The sequence below is a fragment of the Balaenoptera borealis genome (genome assembly GCF_965194805.1).
Source record: "Balaenoptera borealis genome assembly, chromosome: 2".
NCBI classification, from domain to species: Eukaryota; Metazoa; Chordata; class Mammalia; order Artiodactyla; family Balaenopteridae; genus Balaenoptera; species Balaenoptera borealis.
Window position 1 is genome coordinate 982,879 of NC_138867.1, and position 20,923 is coordinate 1,003,801.

Here is a 20,923-nt window from a genome sequence, read left to right on the forward strand (position 1 = left end):
ATCCCAAGTTGTACTCCGGTGAGGTCGGTCCCCAAATTCCTGACTCCGTGAGGCCTGGGACCTCCAGGTGCTCAGGTGGATTCTTCCAGCTGGTGCCCCACTGCCGCAGCCCAAACCGCCCCTTAGCCTGTCTCCCTGTCCCCCACTAGACGGAGGTGTACATAGCGGGGGCCCCTCCTCCCCCACAGGTTCCCCTTTAGGTGGAGGCATGGACGGCGGGGCCCCTCCTCCCCCCGGGAGGCACTGTGGTCACCTGTCCCTTGAGCTCTGGCCTGCAAACACCCCAAGCTCAGGGTGAGGGCAGCAGGCGTCCAGCCTCTGTGGACTCTGTCCCCCTGTGACGTGGGAACCCCGCCCTCCACATGCTGGCTTTCCTGTCCGCCTCTTCCCCCATCCTGCACCTGTGGCACCTTGGGCTCTGGGTTCATCCCAGGTTCCTGGGAAGCTGGAACCCCTCAAGCTGGTCTCAGGCAATGGCAATTCATGGCTTCAGTGAGGAACTTCCCCAGTACACAGTTTGATCTCCGAGGATCACTGGGGGCCTGACAGAGCAGACACTGAGAGGCCTGCTCTCGCACCGCATGTCAGCCTCGGTCAGGGAATGGTGCATGTGTGATTAGGTGCCTTCCTTGATTCAGGGAAGTGAGGGGAAGGGGAGATGCAGAATGTAAAGAAAGGTCTGATTGTGTGTGGTACAAATATACTCGGGTGGGTGGTACAGACGTACTCGGGTGTGTGGCACAGATAGAGGTGGGTGGTACAGGTACAGTCAGGTGTGTGGTAGAGATACAGATGTGTGATACAAACACAGTTGTGCAGATACACACCGTGCACAGACCCTCAGTGGAGTCTGTGGTCTGAGCCAGTGGACGCACGTTGAGGAGTGGGTGGGGACGTGGCTGCGTCCCTGGAAGGCACGAGCAGCAGATGGGCTTAAGGTTTGGGGGTTCCGTCCCGAGCCCCAAGCCCCTGCCCAGGCGGGCGTGCAGCAAGATGAGGGCTCCTTTCCTCCAAGGCCGCACCTGATTGGTCTAGCGGCCAGTCGGCCACACGGGGGCAGTGCTGTCCCGCCTGCAGGGATGCCTGACCCTGGTGCTTCATCTGGATCCGGAGGGGTGACCTCGAGGGACAGCCAGCGTGGAACTTACAGAAGCAACAGAGAAGCCAGAGGGAGTGGGGCCAAGTGAGGGTGGCAACTCCATTCTCAGGCTGTGCCCCGTCCCCTGGGAGCCGGGGTTCGGGGATGGGGCGGAGGAAGTACTGCCCGGAAGCCGGCCTGGCCTCGGGGAGGCTCACAGGGAGGCCGCTGCCCGTGGTGCCTGTTCATCTGCGCCCGGCACTCCGCCCGGCCGCCTGCTCTCGCGCCCCGTCTCTCCACGTGCGCCGTGTGCCGGTGGCCCCGCTCCCCGTTTGACTTCTGGGGGCGTGAGGCATGTGCTCAAGACACTGGAATTCTGGCCCAGGTTCGAAGTCGGTGCTTCATGAAGAGGGAAATAGTCCAGGACAGGCAGGACGGACTACCTGTGGCCACCGCCCTGGTCGCCTCCAGTCACCTCAGCCAGCTGGGAGGGTCACCTCCCCAGTCCAGGTGAGCCTGGTCAAGGGCGGGCCAGGTGGGAGGTCCGGGGCGGCGGTGGGGGCTGTCACCCCTCGCCTGTGGAGGGTCGGGGGCTGCGGGCGGAGCTGATGTCAGATGCACGCTCTGCAGTGCGGCTGAGTCAGTCCCCATGGGGTCCCCACTGGGTCCTCTTCCTGAATTCGTGTGACCACGGCCCCCAGCCCACAGGGGCCGCCCGGCTGCCCTGGAACTCGAGGGCCAGAGGGGCTGGGGCACCGTGTGCCCTCCTCACCTCACACCACCCGACGGAGGTGGGCCCAGGCCAGCTCGGAGTTCACCGCATGGCTCCGTTTAAGAGCACGTGTGCGTGTGCGAGGGTGCATGTGAGTATTTGATCGGTGTCCAGACTAGAGGCTCCAGGAAGCCAGCCCATGACTCCAGGTCTGCCCCTGAGACTGGGAATGTACGTACCTGGTGGGAAAATGGGTAAAGGTGGAGATTCTTACCTGTTGTGCATGTGTTAAAATATACATAACATAAAACTTAACATTTTAACCAGTTTTAAGTGTACAGTTCACTGGTATTAAGTACACTGACAGTGTTAGCAACGATCACCACCATCCATCTCTGTAACTCTTCATCCTGTAAAACTGAAACTCTGTCCCCATCAACATTCCTCCCCCCTCCCCCGGCCCCCGGCCCCACCATCCTCCTCCTGTCTCCAGGAATCCGACTCCTCTGGGTCCCTTACGTGAGTGGAATCCTACAGGATTTGTCCTTTTGTGACTGGTGTATGTCACTGAGCATAATGTCCTCAGGGTCCATCCATGTTGGAGCCTGTGTCGGAATTTCCTTCCTTTTTAAGGCTGAATAACGTTCCATTGTATGAATGGACCACCTTGTGTTTATCCTTCATCTGCTGATGGACACTTGGGCTGCTTCCCCCTCTTGGCTATTGTGAATATGCTGCTGTGAACATGGGTGGACATACATCTCCTCGAGACCCTGCTTTCAGTTTTTTCAGTTATATCCCCAGAAGTAGTGGATTATATGGTAGCTCTATGCTTAATTTTTTGAGGAACTTCCATACCGTTTTCCACAGTGGCTGCACCATTTTACATTCCCACCAACAGTGTGTAAGGAAGGATTCCTATTTTTCCACATCCTTGCCAACATTTGTTATGTCTTGACAGTAGCCATCCTAACAGGTATGAGGTGGTACCTCATTTGTGGTTTTTATTTGCATTTCCTTAGTGATCAGTGATGTTGAGCATCTTTTCATGTGTTTATTGGCAATTCCTGTGTCTTCGGAGAAATGTCTATTTGCATCCTTTGCCCATTTTTAAATTGGTTGTTCGTCTTTAATTGTTGAGTTGTAGGATCTGTTCATATGTGTTGGATATTAATCCCGTATCAGATATATGATTTGTAATACTTTCTCCTATGATAGGTTGCCTTTTCACTTTATTGATAGTGTCCTTTGATGCGCAAAGGTTTTAAATTTTTTTTTTTTTTAAAGATTTATTGATTGATTGCTATGTTGGGTCTTCGTTTCTGTGCTAGGGCTTTCTCTAGTTGTGGCGAGCGGGGGCCACTCTTCATCGCGGTGCGTGGGCCTCTCACTATTGCGGCCTCTCTTGTTGCGGAGCACAGGCTCCAGATGCGCAGGCTCAGTAGTTGTGGCTCACGGGCCTAGTTGCTCCGCGGCATGTGGGATCTTCCCAGACCAGGGCTCGAACGCGTGTCCCCTGCATTGGCAGGCAGATTCTCAACCACTGCGCCACCAGGGAAGCCCAGGTTTTAAATTTTGATGTAGTTTAATTTGTCTTTTTTCTTTTCTTGCCTGTGCTTTTGGTGTTATATGCAAGAAAGCTTTGCCAGATTCAGCCATGAAGCTTTTCCCCTATGTTTTCTTCTAAGAGTTTTATCTCTACTTTAGGTCTTGATCCCTTTTGAGGTAACTTTTGTATATGGTGTTAAGTATGGGTCCAACTTCATTCTTTTCCAAGTGGATGTCCATTTCCCCAGCATTTGTTGGAAAGACTGTCCTTTCCTCATTGAACGATCTTGGCACCCTTGTCAAACATCATTGACCATATGTGTGAGGGTTTATTTCTGTGCTCTCTATTCTGTTCCATTGGCCTATACTTACCTGGTTTATAGATAAAAAAGTGAAGGCCCAGAGAGGGCCCATAATTTGGCCGAAGTCACATGGTAAGTGGTGGTTAGGCTGGGATTCGGATGAAGGGTGCCCTGGTCCTCGCCCTGTCCATGCAGAGGTGGGGAGCTCAGGGGGCGCATCTGACCCACCCACTCTTCCCACCAGATGACACTCCAGACCAGCTGCGCTGGGCCTCACCTTGTTTATATAGGTTCAAACTAGCTGCCAGCAATTCAGGGAAGTTTTAAGATGGCAAAGGTCCCACTGAATTTGCCTTCAAACAGTGCAAAGAACCAGAGAGGGAAATACCTGCCCCCAAGACCCAGAAAGGGTAAATTCCAGGGAGAAGCTGACAGTCCCCTAAGAGCCAGGGAAGGCTCAGGAGCGCAGTGGCAGCGAAAGGGATTGGGGAGGACCCTACACAGGGGCGTGGAGGAGAGCTGGGGGCCCCTGCATAGCAAGCCCCATCACCGCAGAGCAGGAGGCCAGAGAAGCCCACCACCTGAGATGGTGCCCACAGGTACCCACCGCCCAACAAGCCCACCACTCTGTCCATTTAGGGCAGTGCCTCCCTCTTGTGTGAAGCTCAGGAAAGTTCACCTGACATTTGTAAAAGGGGCAAAGCAGGGACTACAAGGAACATCTCAGAACCCCTATAGTCTACAGCCAGTGTCTCAGAGACGACCAGAGACAGGCACCCATTAAAAAAGAGCCAACTCTATAAAAAAGAAATAATGCAGAATGGAAGTAACTCAGAAATTAAAGATAGAATATCCGGAAGGGAAAAAGTTGAAGAATAAAAACCGTAGGGAATAAAAATTCAAAACTGAAAAGGACCTTTTCCAGAGCTAACGTTGGTGAGGTGAGGTTTGCAGGACAGGGTGCACGGAGGACCACCGGAGCCCAGGACACGGAGGAAGCACAGGTGAGCTGGGGTGGACCTCAGACACAGCAGGCACAGTGGGTTCCACCCTGCAAGTCCTTGGTGGAGCCATGGTCAGCTGAACAGGAGACAGTTTCTGAGAAACGTTCCTCCCGTGTTCCTTTAACTGGGAAGTTCCTGGAGAATGTGCTCCAGCAACACAGAGGGAGTCACCCTAGAGGAGGCTGGGGTCCTGAGTGGGCAGTGCCTGGACGGACCATGCAGGTGGGGCGGGGGACTGAGAAAGACTGACTCATAGAGCCTGCGGAAGGCTCATTCCACGGGGCCTCCAAAGGATGTGGAGGACAAGGCAGGTTCAAAGAAAACCAGGCAAGTGAGTCATTGTTCAGTGGGGGCTGGAGTTGTGCAAGAAAGGAAATAACTGTAGTAAGTTGGCCCCCTCCCTTCCCTCTCCTCCCTCCCTCTCCCCCTCCCCCCTCCCCCTCCCCTTCCCCCTCTTTCTCCTTCCTCCCTTCTGCCCCCACAATGGCTGGTTCTGGGCTGTGAGGCTGTAGCAGGTTAGGGTTAGAGATGAAAGTTCCTGCGTCTCCCCCCCCCCCCCAATAAACCCAAATGTCAGATAGCCAGGGACGGTAGGGGTGGCCTCTGCCTTAAACTGAAGGAAATGACAGGACAGATATTCAGAGAAGAGTGTTCCAGTCAGAAGGAGCAGCACCTGCGAGGCCCCAGGAGCAGGCGGAGGAGAGGGCAGAGCCTGGAGGGTCTTGGCCGCACCCTCTCCGCAAGCACGGGGTCCTGTGGATCCTGACCCTGAAGGTAGCTCAGCTTCAGCACATGGGTGGCCCCAGGCCATGCTGGGCTCCCCTTCCAGGCCACGGCTCCCAGGGCCAGCTGCTTCCCTGGAAGGAGGGCACTGTCCCTCCCCTGCTCTGTGCCGCAAGAGCGGTGAATGTGCAGGCAACTGGTTTCCCACTGGACCCTCGAGTTGGCTGAGACCCTGAGGGTCTGCTGAGGGGTGGGACCTGCCCACCGCTCCTTGTTTCCTGCTGACAGGAGCCTCAGAGGAGGAGATGTCGGGAGCAGGGGGCCGTGTGGCCAGGCTGGGGTCTGCAGGGGCCTCAGGGTGACTGCTGGCACCAGGCAGGGGCCCTGGGAGGTGGAGGTGTGGGGTGGGGTCAGACCGGGTGGGAACCCTGGCTCTGCCCATCCCCTGAGGCACCTCACCTTCTCCTACTTCATCTATGACCCTTGCCAGCCGCCACAAGCAACGTTTCTGGTGTTCGGGAACAACCCCTGAATCGCATTTATTGACTCAAATGTCCCTGTGCCAGCAGAGCTCCTGGTTCACTCTCTGCTTTGCCTGCGTCCCAGGCACCCCCTGGCTCTAATGCAGTCCTGGACCCCCAGCCACATCCGGGCCTTCTGGACGGACATCCACTGGGTGGCCCTTGCCCTTTCCTGGGGCCTCTGTCCTGGGGCCTCCTGGGAGTGAGCCTCTGGGGAGGCACCTAGAGCCCCCGCTGCTGGGCCCCTCTCCACCCGCAGGCGGGGACCCTGGGCCTCCCACGGACACTCCTGCAGATTCAAGGGTGCAGGTGCATGTCGGCCACCCTCGCCTGGCGGCCTCGTCCTACACCTCCCTGCCCCCACCCTGCTGCAGGCCAGGCGGGCACCCCAAGCTGACAGACCTTGTATGATGGCAGCCTTCCCAGGAGTGGGAAGCCCTGCCTGGCTGTGCCCACAATGGGAGGGGCCCTCAAGGGACAGCCCGCAGAGACAAGGGCAGCGGCGGCTCTCGACAAAATGCTCCAGATCTTTCTGTGGCCTCCAGGCGAAGTGAGGTGGGGGAGAGAGGGCACAGACCTGAACAAGGACTGCCCGAGCAACACAGCTGTTCCCCCGGGAACCGTGCGGCCTGACACCTGCGCTAGGCACCTGCAGGGTGACAGCACACCCCTCGGCTGGTGTGTCGGGGCGGGGGGAGGGTGTGGAGGAGGAAGGGAGGGGACAGGCGGGCAGAGCCAGATAGCAGTCAAGCTCATGTAGCTGTCACATCACTGAGCTCCCAGGATGGCCACGTCTGAGAGACAGACGTGGAGACACGGTGGGCAGTGAGGGCCAGGGGGCACCTTGGGGGCTGCCTCTTTTCCAAGCTCTCTTTCCTGCCAGGTGTCGGCCACCCTGCCACCCTGGGAGGACAAACGATCCAGGAAAGAGGAATTTGTCCCCAGCTGGTGGGAAGTTTGGGTGGAGTGGGAGGTCTCGGCCCACTTGCAGCTGGAGGTCCGAGTGCAGAGAGGAGGGAGGTCCTGAGGAGAAGGCCTCCGAGCTGCAGCGCCAGAGGGGAAGCGCTGCGGTGCGGGGGTGGGTCAGGGTGGTCACGGTGGAGAAGAAAATAGGGGACGCCCACACGTACTCTGCGAACTGGTGTGTGTGCGCAGGACCTGTGCGAACAGGAAGTTCAGAGGGAAGTCGTGTCCGGCTGACCTCGTGGGAATGCTGCCTGGGGGGCCTGGAGTCACCCGCGTGCCGGTGGGAACAACGCCCAAGGTCTCCCACACGGGGCTCCCCCTGAATTCCTGGGGCTTCACAGGTGGCACCGCCCTGGCAAGGGTCACGCTGTTCGTGTCCAGTCCCGGTGACTGCCCCCTGCTCTGCAGAGACTACAGGCTTCGGGGACAGGCACGGCCAAGGTGGGATGGAGGGAAGGAGGGGGAGGGGACGCTGGTTCCTCCCGCGCTTGTCCTGCCCTGGGAAGTGGCAGCAAGAAGCACAGAGGCATCTCGCTCAGGCTGGTTCCCGATGGGACTGGGTGGGTGGAGGTGACTGACGCCTAGACAACAGGCTAGAAGGGGTTCCCTGAGACACGTGGGCGCTGTCTTCCCACGCAGGGGATGCAGGCTCTGACTACAAAGCTTCAAATCCTCGGGGCACCCACCCAGGTGTCTCTGCCCACATTCCTGGGTCTGAGGGTTCCCCTACAGGCCTGGACTTGACAGGGTGGACCCACCTTACCTCTGCCACTCCAAGATATGCCCTCCCAACGTCATACACATGCTTACTTATTCTTTTTAACAAAAAGAAGAAAAAAATAAAAACCTACAAAAATGGTACAAAAGCACTCCATGCTTCTTAAAAAGTGGTCAGGAATGGTGGAAATTTTTAAAAAGTAAAAAGAAATTAAAGTTCACCTATAACCTGAGTTATTCACCCAGATTTTTTTCTGTGCATAATGCACTTTACTGTAAAGTGCATTATTTTTTTCTGTGCATAATGCACTTTACATTTACTGTATTTTTAAAGTAGTTAAAATCAGCAGTTGCATCTTGATCCTTTATTGGATCAAGATGCAACTGCTGATTTTAACTACTTTAAAAATACAGCAATACAGCTGCATGTTGTTCCATGTCAAAAAAATGTAAGACCATTCACTCAGCTGACACTTTTGAGCCCCTGTTCTGCAGTAGATGCCCTGCTCTTCCTCGGATAGAGGTGAACAGAACAGACCTGGTGAGTTTACCCGTTAGACACAGGAGCAAAGAAACACCTGCTATAATTTCAGGCAGGAATATGCCCTACAGAAGGCAGAGCAGGGAGAGATGGACAGCGGTGGCCTTTGACTTGAGGTAGATATTCTCTCTGAGGACACGGGATCAGAGAGCTAGCCCTGCGAGTATCTGGAAAAGAGCTTTCTCAGAGTGGGAGCAAGTGCAAAGGTCCTGAGGCACACACGCTGGTCTGTGAGGCCAGGGAAGGTAGCTGGGGCTTGGGTGGGGGCGAGATTTTGCTCAGAGCCGGGCAGGTGCCAGGAATGACTCCCTTGGCTGCGACTGACTGTGGGGTGGGCGCGAGCGCTGGAGACCTCACAGGGCTGGCTGCGGCGACGGTGGTTGGTGGGGCTTGGGTGGGGACATGGTTGGTGCTGAGGGGTTGCCTGGGGACTGCGAAGGGACTGGGCGTGCAGGGGCAACACAAGCCCCCACCCAACCCCCGCCGGGGCAAGGACGGTGGCAGCGGTCGGGGCCGAGGTTTCCGGGAGGGGGGCCCTCAGACGTTGGGGCAGAATGCCCAGGCTGTGAGGCCAGGCTCACGGCGTGTCCCCGGGCGCTCCGGGACCAGACCCACAGGCCGAGCCCAGTGAGGGAAGGGGAGCTTTCAAAGTCTGGACGTGTCCGCCAGGACGGAGGAGGGGAGGGGCCGGATGGTCCGGGTGGAGGAGGGGGAAGGAGCAGCCAGAGGGGTGGGAAGGGCCCCGCTGGAGGCCTGGCTCCTTCGAACCAGAAATGTCGGGATCGAGACTTACACGAACTGCCCTGCGGCTCCAGGAAGGTGCAGGGTTAAAAGTATTACATGAATATTTTTAAACTGTAAAACCCTTTGATTTTAGCAACAACCTAATTGGAGCAAGAGGAGCAGGACATGCTACGCTCACGTTACACATTCGGATCCGGAGGCCGGGACCCAGCTGCTCGGGGAGTCTGGGCCCCGCACCTCCGCCCCGCGGGCAGGTGCGCGCTCGGCCTCAGCGGGCGCAGGTGGAAGGGGGCGCGCGACTGCGGGCGAGGAATAGAGGGTCTGGGGCTCCCGCGGGGAGCACGGGGGCCTCGAGGGGCACAGGCACCCTGGAGCGGACAGACCCTTGGGTAGACCACGAGGACACGAGAGGCGCAGAGCGCGACCCCACCGCGGCGCACACAGATCCGGAGGACCATGGGGACGGGGGGGCGCAGGGCGGGACCCCACCGTGGCGCACAGAGATCCCGGGGACCACGGGGACGCGGGGGGCGCAGGGCAGGACCCCACCGTGGTGCACACAGACCCGGGGACCGTTGGCCGGGCGGAGATGCGCGCGCGCGCCCCCTGCCGCCTCCCGGGCTCGGTCGTCTCCGGGGCGGGGCGGCTCGCGTGCCGGGGTGGGGCTGTCCTTCCGCGGCCACAGCCGCCGCCTGGTCCCCGAGATGCGAGCGCCGGCAGCCGCGCAGCCACAGCTCCCTGTCCCCGCGGACACCTCCCGCGGGCGCGCTTGAGCCTCCGCGCCCCGCCGGCCGGGTAAGTGCGCTGGACGTGCTCCGCAGGTCCAACTCCGCGAGGGAGACCCTAGCGCAGGGCCGTCTTCCCAAGGCTCCCTCACCCTCGACCCCCCCCATCCCCCTCCACTCACCCCATCCTCACGTCGCCAGGCCCTGGGGTCCAACGGGCCGCTTCTCACCTAAAAATAAAAACAGGGCTTTTGAGGAAAGCCAGTCCACTTTCACTGCTTGCGGTCCCTCAGTTTCCCGGCCTGGGAGCGTCCGACCCCCGCGCTGGGGGAGCTGGGCTAATTGCCCTTTGCTCTTGGCCCAGTTTCTTTCGGAACTGTTTTGGGCAGATGCTGGGGGCGGGGGGGGGGGACTCTGAATTGGACTCCTGAGCCCTCTCCAGGGCAGCTGGTGAGGGGAGGCCCCCAGCCGGGGGGGTCCCAGAGCTGGGGGTGCACAGCTCAGCCCCCTCCTTCGGGGCCGGGAGCGCCAGCCTTGGTTCTCACACTCTGGAAGGGCGGAAGGCGTGTGTTCCAGGAATTCACTGGGTTTCAGTTAGTGGCACCAAGAAAGTTTTTTTCCCTAAAGTCTTATTTTGAGTGGCGGAAAATCCCAGATTGTGGATACTTTGTGAGAGGCACAGGCCCTCAACACTTCAGGGACCCGGTGTTGCTGCTGTGACCACCCTCCCCCCTTGGGGAGGGGGCTGCCCACAGGGCAGGTGACCAGCCAGGGTCAGAGTTCAGAGGCCTTGGGCAGTTTGCCCTTGGGTTCCTCGTCTGTTTCCTGGTTGGTCTGAAGGGCTGGGGCCGGAGGCGTCAGCCCCCCTTGGAAGCATCCAGTGGGTCTCCAGCTGTGGCCGCCCTGTGACTCACGCGGGCCTCTGTGTGACCAGCCAGAGGCTCTGGTCCTCGAGGGGCCGGGCGCAGAGGGGGTGCGTGAGTGTGTGCCCTGGGCATCTGCCCCCTTGCTCTGGGCACTCAACAGTGGTGAACTGGACTTCTCCCGGCCTGGTCAGCAGCCCAGCCCACCCAGGACACTCTCCCGGGGCCTCTGGCAGAGGCGGGCTTCTGAGCCGGCTGGCCTCCACCCAGCGTCCGCCATCAGGGCCTGGAGCCTGGTTTCTGCAGCCTCCTGGGCCCAAGCCCGATCCCGGTGGAGGCCTCAGGACCCACTCGTGGTCAGCTGAGCAGCCGGTGGGCAGTGTGGCCCTGACGGGGCCTGTGCCGCCTCCAGCAGCCGTGGCTGCAGGCTCCCTGTTTGCGGATGATGACTTCCAGGCGGGTACCGGGCAGTCTGGACTCGGACCGCGTGCGTGTTTCCCTCTTAGCTCAGTCCCAGAGCGGTGCGGCCCCGTGGACGGGGCACACATGCTGCGCAGGAGCCGAGGGCACCGCTACATGGCACGGGAGGATCTTTTATTTTTGTTTTTCGCTTGTGTGTATTTTCTGAAATGGTCAGCTATTATTTTTACCATAAAAGGTTCTTATGAAAGTTCAGATTTCTCTGAGAAACACAGCTCAGAGCTTCTGGGGGGCAGGCCCTCGTGCTGCCTCAGTGGCGCATTTCTGTGGGGAGTTTGGTCCGATCCGATGAGGGCTTCATGTTTTTGAGGAAAGTGCACAGTATTTAGTAAAATGGAGCCCATATTTAGGATTCCTAGGGCAGGAATTGGCAGGAACTGGACCCCAAGCCACGGCTATTCCAGGGGACAACGGCTGGCCCCCTTGATTTCTCCCTCACCCCCGAAGGGGTACCTGGAGAGTCTTTATCTGCCCTGGTGTTTTTTGCCATAGCCCCTGTTTTTAGGCCCCTTCCACCAAGGGAGGACGGGCCTTGTGGGCCAGCTGGCAGGCCACGTGCGCGGCTGGGGAGGGCCCGCACCCGGGAGCCTGGACCCTGTCTCGGCTCCTGCTGTGGGGAGGGGGTTTTGGCTGGAGGAAAGTGAGGGGCCGGCTCTGCCCCCCCGAAGTGTCCTGTGGCCCCTGCTCCTCTTCCCTGTCACCTCCAGCCCGCACCACCCCTGCTCTGAGCTCGGACTCACTTAGGGAATGGTGGTGCTGGGGATGGGCCTCCTGGGGCCGAGGCAGGTCAGCCAGCCCCCTCACCTTTGATCTTGAGGGGGCGTCCGGCCCCTCTCGTGTGTGGGGAAGCATCCCTGACCGGTTTCCCCCCAGGCTGGGGCCAGGCCGGGTCCGGCTCTGGCCTCTCCTGCTTGAGTTGAAAGCCCTTGCAGTTCAGATGGGATGACCTTGCCCGCCGGGTTCCAGCTTCCCAGAGAAGCGCAGGCCTGGTGGCCGTGGCTCAGGGTGATCCGAGAAGGCTGGACCCTTCCGAAGCATCCGTCCACCCGTTCCTGCTCCAGCTTGCGGCCACCGGGGCCCTATCCCCGCTCACCCACCCCAGCCCATCTCTCCAGAGCTCTAGTGTTTCCTCTGCCGCGTCCTCCCCAGCAGCTTAAAAACCAGCTTTTGACCCCCAAGCCCCCGCAGCTGCCACCCATCCCTGCCTCTCCTCTCAGAATGCCCCACAGGCGCTCCTAGCCCCGCTGCGCGGTTCTCTCCTGCCGCGCCCCGTCTTCCTGGCCACTCCAGACATTTTATTTATGTCTATATACAAATTTGTGTTCTTTGTTTTTAGTGAGGTAAAATTCACACTACATAAAATTAACCATTTAAAAATTTGCAGTTCAGTGGTATTTATTGAGTATATTGCCAAAGTTGCGCAACTACCACCTCTAATTCCAAAACATTTTCTTCATCCCAAACGGAAACTCTATACCCTTTAAGCAGTCACTCCCCATTCTTTTTTCCTCCAGCCCCTGGCAACCATTCACCTACTTTCTGTCTCTGTGGGTTTGCCTGTTCTGGACATTCCATATAAATGCAATCAATATGTGTCCTTCTGTGTCTGCCTTCTTTTTCACATAGCATGGTGTTTCCAAGCTTCGTCTGTGCTGTAGGGACCTCAGAGCTTTGTTCCTTCTCATGGCTGAGCAATAGTCCACTGTGTGGAGGGACCACATTTTGCTTATCCATTCGTCAGTCAATGGGCATTTAGGTTGTTTCTGCTTTTTTGGCTCTTGTGAATAATGATGCTGTGAGTATTTGTGTGCCAGATTTTGCTTGAACATATGTTTTCAGTTCTCTTGGGTATATACCTAGGAGTGGAATTGCTGGGTCGTATAGTGACCCTATGTTTAACTTTTTGAGGAAATACTAAACTGTTTTCTACAGGAGCTGTGCCATTTTTCATCCCCACCAGCACGGCACAAGGGTCCCAATTTCTCCAGAATCTCACCAACACTTGTTATTTTCCTTTTTTTTTTTTTTTTTTTTTAAATATTATGGCCATTGTCATGGGTATGAAGTGGTATCTCATTGTGGGTTTGATTTACATTTCTTTAGTGAGTAATGATGTTGAGCATCTTTTCATGTGCTTGTTGACCATTTGTATGTTTTTGGGGGGAGAAAGGTCTATTCAAGTCCTTTGCTCATTTTTAATTAGGTTGTTTGTCTTTTTGTTGTTGAGTTTTAAGAGTTCTTTATGTAGTTTGTATACCAGACCTTTATCAGATATATGATTTGCAGATATTTTCTCCCATCTGTGAGTTGTCTCTTCACTTTCTTGATAGTGTCCTTTGAAGCCCAAGTTTTAAATTTTGATGGGGTTCAATTTATCTCATTTTTCTTTTCTTACCTGTGCTTTTGGTGACATATCTAAGAATCCATTGCCAAATGTAAGGTCATGAAGATATAGCCCTATGTTTTCTTTTAGCTCCTACACTTAGGTCTTTAACTAACTTTGGTTAATTTTTGTAAAGGGTGTGAGGTAGGGGTCCAGCTTCACTTTTTGGTATTGGATGTCCATTTGTGCCAGCACCTTTTGGTGAAGAGACTGTTCTTTCCCCGTTGAATGGCTTTGTTGAAAATCAGTTGACCACGTTATGTTTATTCTTGTGCCACATTTCTCTTTTTTCAATGCTTTTTAAAAAAACTTATTTATTTAATTTATTTATTTTTGGCTGCGTTGGGTCTTCATTGCTGCATGCGGGCTTTCTCTAGTTGCAGTGAGCAGGGGCTACTCTTCATTGCGGTGCATGGGCTTCTCACTGGGGTGGCTTCTCTCATTGCAGAGCATGGGCTCTAGGCGCATGGGCTTCAGTAGTTGTGGCACTCAGTAGCTGTGCCTCATGGGCTCTAGAACACAGGCTCAGTGGTTGTGGCGCACTGGCTTAGTTGCTCCGCGGCATGTGGGATCTTCACGGAACAGGGCTCTAACCCGTGTCCCCTGCATTGGCAGGCAGATTCTTAATCACTGCGCCACCAGGGAAGCCCTCAATGCTTTTTAAAAACCTTTTTATTACGAAAATTTTCAAATCTTTTACAAAAGTGGAGAGAATTTTATAACGAGTCTAATTTATTCATCAAGTATCATAGATGGTCAGCTGGCAATATTGGCTGATTTAGTGTCATGTAAACCCCACCCTGCTCCGCAGATTACACAGAAACAAATCGCTGACGTCTCATCCTTTCACAGGTGTTAGCGTGTATCTCTAAAACGTGTGAACTTTAAAAATCAGCTTTTTATGTTTTTTACTTAATTTTTTGTTTGAGTTGAGAGACTTTAATTCATATAAAGAAGTATTAACAACAGCAGAAAGAGAGCTCGGAAGGGTACTCAGGGCTGAGGGAGGTGCCGAGAGGGCTCGCCTGTACCTGGGGGTTCAGGCTCTGGGCTGGCGGAGATGTTTCGCTGAGTTTCCCAGCCTCCGTAAGAGGTGAGCAGGAACAAGAAGACACGGGGGACGCACGGGAACCAGAAGCCCCTCACTCTGCGCTCGCTACAGAGGAGAAATGCTCGAAGGGTCCAGCCCATCTGTGCAGCGCGAGCCCGAAGGGTACCAATACATCGCTTCCCAGTGGGGTGCTACCACCTCCCACTCCTGGCCTTCGTGCTGTGGTTGCCAAACCTTGACATCTGCGTAGGTTATAAACCCCACAACACATCGTTGTCATTGCTGTTTAAACAGTCAATTATCTTTCAGAGATAGTTAGATAGTAACAAGGAGTCTTGCATTCTTACCCGTGCAGTTACCACTTCCTGTGCTTTCTGTTCCATTTTGTGGATCCACGTTACCATCTGGTATCATTTTCCTTTGGCCTGAAGACACTCTTTCACATTTCTTATAGTGTGGGTCAGCTGGCAATGAATTCTTTCAGCTTTGTTATGTCTGAAAAAGTCTTAATTTAGCCTTAATTTTTGAAAGATATTTTCACAGAGTTTAGAATTCTAGTTTCAGGTTTTTTCTTTGAGTGCTTTAAAATTGCTGCCCCACTGTCTCCTCATGTACATGTTTCTCAGGAGGCATCTGCTGTCATACTTATCTTTGTTTCTTTGTACCCAATGCTATTTTCTCTGGTGGCTTTTAAGATTATTCTATTTATCTCTGGTTTTGAGTCATTTGATTATGATGTGCCTGGTGTAGTTTTCTTCCTGTTTCTTGTGCTTGGGGTTCATTGACGTCTTGAATCTGTAGGTTTATAGTTTTCATTGTTTGGACAAATTTCTGCTATTATTACTTAAATTTTTTCTGTCACCTCTATTACCCTCCTATTCTTTAGGGCCCCAGTTACACATATTAAACCTATTGAAATACCTAAATATTTAATTTTTATTTTGGTGCTGTTGTAAACGGTATGGTTTTTTAAAAATTTGTATTCCAATTGTTCATTGCTAGTGTATAGAAACACAATTGACTTTTTTATATTGTCCTTTTTCCTGGTGACCTTGCTGGACTCAATTATTATAAGTTATAAAAGATTTGTCTTAGCCAAATTTTGGGATTTTCTGTATGTACCATCCTGTTGTCTGTGAACATTAAGGGGAATGGTGATAGAGCGCATCTTTGTCTTATTCATGATCTCTGGGGATGTATACAGTCTTTCACTGTTAGGTGTGATGTCAGCTGTAGGTTTTTTTGGTAGATGTCCTTTATCAGGTTAATTAAGTTCCTTTCTATTCCTAGTTTGATCAGAGGTTTTTTTTTTTATTATTAGGCATGGATTTGGATTTTGTCAAATGCATTTTATGTATGTTGAGGTGACCATATATATTTTTTTCTTTTATTTTTTAATAAAGTGAATTATACTGGTCAATTTCTGGGTGTCGAATCGGGCTTGAATTCCTTGAGCAAACCCCATTTGTGATGTGTTGTGCTCTTTATATATTGTTGGATCCCATTTGCTAATATCTAATTGAAGATTTTTGTGCCTATGTTCATGAGGGATTTTCGTCCATCCTTTTCTCAAAATGTCTTTGGTTTTGGTATCGGGGTAATGCTGAACTTATAAATGAGTTGGCAATTTTTCATTTAATTTTTAGTTTTCTGCAAACAATTGGTATTATTTCTTCCTTAAATTGGTAGAATTTACCAGTGAATCCATCTGGGCTTTTGCTTTTGTTTGTTGTTGTTGGAATAAATACAGGGCTAAACAGCTTATCTGTTTTTTCTTGAGTGAGCTTGGTAGTTTATGTCACGCAAGAAATTGGTCCATTTCATCTAAATTGTTGAATTTGTGGGGATAGTATTTGTTTTAGTCTGCTTGGGCTGCCGTATCAAAATACCACAGACTGGGTGGCTTAATCAACACCTAAAAACAATGAAAATCTATTTCTCACAGTTCTGGAGACTGGGGAGTCCAAGATCAAGGTGCCTACTGATTTGATTTCTGATGAGAGTGCTCTTCTTGGCTTGCACATGGTGAAGACACAGCTCTCCTCTCTCTTCCTCTTCTTATAAGGGCAACAGTTCTATCAGATCAGGACTCCACCTGTATGACCTCATTTCACCTTAATCATCTCCTTAGAGGTCCATCTCCAATACAAGTCAAATGGGGGATTAGGGCTTTAACATATGAATTTGGTGGGCACACAGCTAAGTTCATAGCAGTGTTCTCTTATTTTCCTTCTAATGTCTGTGGGATCTGTAGTGATGTCCCTTCTTTTATTCATGATATTAGTAATCCATATCTTCTCTATTTCTTGATCAGTCTAGCAAGAGGTTTATCAATTTTGTTGATCTTTTCAAAGAACCAACTCTTGGTTTTGTTGATTTTTCTGTGTTTCCATTTTAAGTTTCATTGATTTTTCCTCTTTATTATTTCCACCTTTCTGCTTGATTTAGATTTGTTTTCTCTTCTTCTAATTACTTAAAGTGGAAGCTTAGATTACTTATTTGAAACGTTTAATTGTTTTCTAATATAAACATTTAATGTTATCAGTGTCCATCAAAGTACTGCTCAGCTGTATCCCGCAGAGTTTGATATGCTGTATTTTCATTTTCATTCAGTTCAAAATACGTCTAAATTTCTTTGAGACTTTCTCTTTGACCCATGGTTATTTAGAAATGGGTTGCTTACCAAATAGTTGGGAATTTTCCATATATCTTTCTAGTTTAATTCCATTATTGTTAGAGAACATACTTTGTATTTTTATTCTTTTAAGTTTGTTAAGGATTGTTCTAAGTTCAAGAATATGGTCTATCTTGATAATGTTCCATGTACAAAGAATATGTATTCTGCTGTTGTTGGCTGGAGTAGTCTATATATTTCAATTAGTCTACATCTGTTGTTGTTTGGATATTCTATATCCTTTGTGATTTTCTGTTTGTTTGCTCTATTGATTACTGAGAGAGGAATGTTGAAGTTACTAATGAATTATCCTTTCAGTTTTATTAGTGTTTGCTTCCTGTATTTCGAAGCTGTGGCTGAGGCATTCTCAATTAGGATTGCTATGTCTTCTTGGAAAATTGGCCCCTTTATTCTTTTATAATATCCCTCTTTGTCCCTGGTAATATTCCTTTGTCTGAAGTCTGCTTTGTCTGATACTCACACAGCTACTCCAGCTGTACTTTTGGTTAGTGTATCTTTTTTGATCCATTTACTTTACCTACTTATGTCAATAGTCAAAGTGTGTTTCTTATACTTAAAGTGGATCCATGACATGTTTCCAATATTTTCACTGCACTTTCTGGACAGGGTGGAAATCGTGGGTCTGACTCTGCTTCCTCTTCCAGGTTGTACACACTTGAGGCCAGGGGAGGGCTCCTAACCTCCTCTCTGGGTCAGCTGGCCCAGAGCCTGGTGTTGAGGGGGTCACCGGTCTGCAGGATGTTTGTGAGGGCTCAGACATCCTCACTGCACGGGAAAATCAAGATTCTGATGCACTCCCTGAGGAGATGGGCGAGCTGACCAGCCTCAGGGCACAGACACTGACTGCAGTGTCCGTGTCCACACTGCTGGTGGAGGCCAGCAGGCACAGTCAACTGGGCTCAGTGCGGCTGCGAGTTAGTGGCCAAAGTGGAAGCCCAGCGTTGTGGAGTGGAGAGAGATTTTACGTGGAAAAGAGGAAGCCTGTGTGCCTAGAAATACCGGCCGCGGGGAGGAGTGGGAGGCGCAACCTGGCCGCAGACGGCACTGGGATCGCCCGCCTGCCCGGAGCCCTGACCCAGCACACGGTCCTCGGTGCCCACGGCCACGTGTCCTGCTCTCGGACACCCTGCAGAGTGGCTCCCGTTTCCTGGCGCCTCAGGGTGTTTACCTGCCGGAAGCTTTCCCAGCACAGGGCTGTTCGTCTCAGGAGTGTGGTGACAGGACTGCGTTCTCTGGCCAGGCTGGCGGCCGCAAGGCTGCCCATCAAAGGGGAGAAGTCATGAGCCGGCTTCAATCTTGGCTGGGAGGGGGTGGTTCACCCCCCCCCACCCCCGGTGCCGGTCGTGCCCCCGGGCATCTCGCTCAGCCAGTGCTGGGGGCCCCGTGCCGGTCGTGCCCCCGGGCATCTCGCTCAGCCAGCGCTGGGGGCGGACAGGGCGCCGGGCCTCCGCTGCCGCTGCCGCCGCCTTGGTGGTTTGGGGGGGTATGGAGGGCACTGGGGTCTCTTCAGTGTGACCAACTTGATGCCCCTTTTTTCCTTAGGGCCCGAGACGATGATTCCGCCGGGGGAGTGCCTGTATGCTGGGAGGAAAAGAAGGAAGCCCATTCAGAAACAGTAAAGTATCCGTCTTCTGTTTTTGTTGACTGTTACTGATGGAGGGGAGGCATTTGTGTTTTCATTGAAAAAAGTGAATTTTAGAAACAAAGTGAGTGAGGCGAGGTTTTGGTCAAGCCTTCCTGAGGGTGCGGGGACCCGCAGGACCAGCGGGGGTCGGGCTGGGCAGGGGACACTCCTGGTGCTCGGGAGCGCAGGTGGGACCCTGGGCCGCCTTCCCAGCCCTGATTGGACGCTGAGGTCTGGCCCAGGGTGCCCCTCACCCCCCCCAGGTAAGACCCCGTCCTCATCCTTGGCTGCACGCAGCACGGTGCCTCTGGGCTTCACCCCAAGCGAAAGGAGACCGGGGCTCGTCCTCTCGGCCTGGGGCGTCCGGGGGGTGGAGTGGGGTGGGGGAAGGGAACCCCAGGCACGGCCCCCGCCAGCCCCGGGACACAGCACCACGCTCACATCCCCCACCTGCCCGTGGCTGGCCAGTGGGGCTCGGGGCCATGAAGCGGGTGGCCTGCAGTCATGGAACTGGTCTGCAGAGAGCGGCTCCCAGAGCCCAGGGCTGCGTCCGTCCTGGGACAGGTCCTGTGGTGTGTCCACCATGGCTGGGGCTGTGTGTGTGTGTGTGTGTGTGTGTGTGTGTGTGAGCCTCTGTGTGTGTGTAATACAGATGTGTGAATGTGTGATGTAGCTTCATGTGTGTAACACAGCCCTGTCTGGGTGTGGGCGTGTGTGTGTGTGCACCTGCAGTAGTGTCTATGTGGGGATCTGGGTTTCTGGGACCCAGGCCACCCTCCAGGCCCCCAGGGGCTGCAGGACCCCATGAGAGGTCGACAGGAATGCGGGCACCTCCAGTCCCAAGGATGGGTGTCAAAGGCTGGTGAGGCTGGACTTTGGAAAGTGGTTGTCACCTGAGTCACTTGTGTGGCCACTGTGGGCCTTGGGATGGAGCTAGGGTGCTGGGGGAAGTGTTCAGCCTGGTCTGCAGGTGAGAGGGGGCAGGTGCGGGGGGCAGAGCTATGCACCAGGAGGAGGTGGTGCGGGGGGACTATGTCCTGAGCTCATTTGTTCTGGTGAGAACATTTGTCACCTTAAATAAGGAAAGAAGTACCTGGAGAGGCAGCTGTGTACACCAGGATCTGGGGGGCTGTGTACACCAGGATCTGAGGGGCTGCGTACACCAGGATCTGGGGGCTGTGTACACCAGGATCTGGGGGGTGTGTACACCAGGATCTGGGGGGCTGTGTACACCGGGATCTGGGGGGCTGTGTACACCGGGATCTGGGGGGCTGTGTACACGGGAATCTGGGGGGCTGTGTACACCGGGATCTGGGGGGGCTGTGTACACCGGGATCTGGGGGGCTGTGTACACCGGGATCTGGGGGGGCTGTGTACACCGGGATCTGGGGGGGCTGTGTACACCGGGATCTGGGGGGCTGTGTACACGGGAATCTGGGGGGCTGTGTACACGGGGATCTGGGGGGCTGTGTACACGGGGATCTGGGGGGCTGTGTACACGGGAATCTGGGGGGCTGTGTACACCAGGATCTGGGGGGTGTGTACACCAGGATCTGGGGGGCTGTGTACACCGGGATCTGGGGGGCTGTGTACACCGGGATCTGGGGGGCTGTGTACACGGGAATCTGGGGGGCTGTGTACACCGGGATCTGGGGGGGCTGTGTACACCGGGATCTGGGGGGCTGTGTACACCGGGATCTGGGGGGGCTGTGTACACCGGGATCTGGGGGGCTGTGTACACGGGAATCTGGGGGGCTGTGTACACGGGGATCTGGGGGGCTGTGTACACGGGGATCTGGGGGGCTGTGTACACCGGGATCTGGGGGGGCTGTGTACACCGGGATCTGGGGGGGCTGTGTACACCGGGATCTGGGGGGCTGTGTACACCGGGATCTGAGGGGCTGTTTACACCGGGATCTGGGGGGCTGTGTACACCGGGATCTGGGGAGTGCTGTGTACACCGGGATCTGGGGGGCTGTGTACACTGGGATCTGGGGGGCTGTGTACACCGGGATCTGGGGGGGCTGTGTACACCGGGATCTGGGGGGCTGTGTACACGGGAATCTGGGGGGCTGTGTACACCGGGATCTGGGGGGCTGCTTACACCGGGATCTGGGGGCTGTGTACACTGGGATCTGGGGGCTGTGTACACGGGGATCTGGGGGGCTGTGTACACCGGGATCTGGGGAGTGCTGTGTACACCGGGATCTGGGTGGCTGTGTACACAGGGATCTGGGGGGCTGTGT

The 20,923-nt window shown here is 54.2% G+C and overlaps 1 protein-coding gene across 2 annotated transcripts in view; it reads left to right on the forward strand.

Annotated features, from left to right (window-relative positions):
• Positions 1–9,499: 9,499 nt before the first annotated feature.
• The window catches only part of AHRR (aryl hydrocarbon receptor repressor), a 75,641-nt gene continuing 64,217 nt past the window's right edge, over positions 9,500–20,923 (forward strand). Inside the window, exons 1-2 of one of the 2 annotated variants that reach the window (XM_082382972.1) lie at positions 9,500–9,651; positions 18,596–18,668. In XM_082382972.1, the coding sequence (XP_082239098.1) occupies positions 18,607–18,668 (62 nt within the window). In that variant the 5' untranslated portion in view covers positions 9,500–9,651; positions 18,596–18,606. Of the gene's footprint in view, positions 9,652–10,048; positions 10,901–18,595; positions 18,669–20,923 lie in introns of those variants that run through there. The other variant, XM_082382973.1, reaches the window with a different exon arrangement.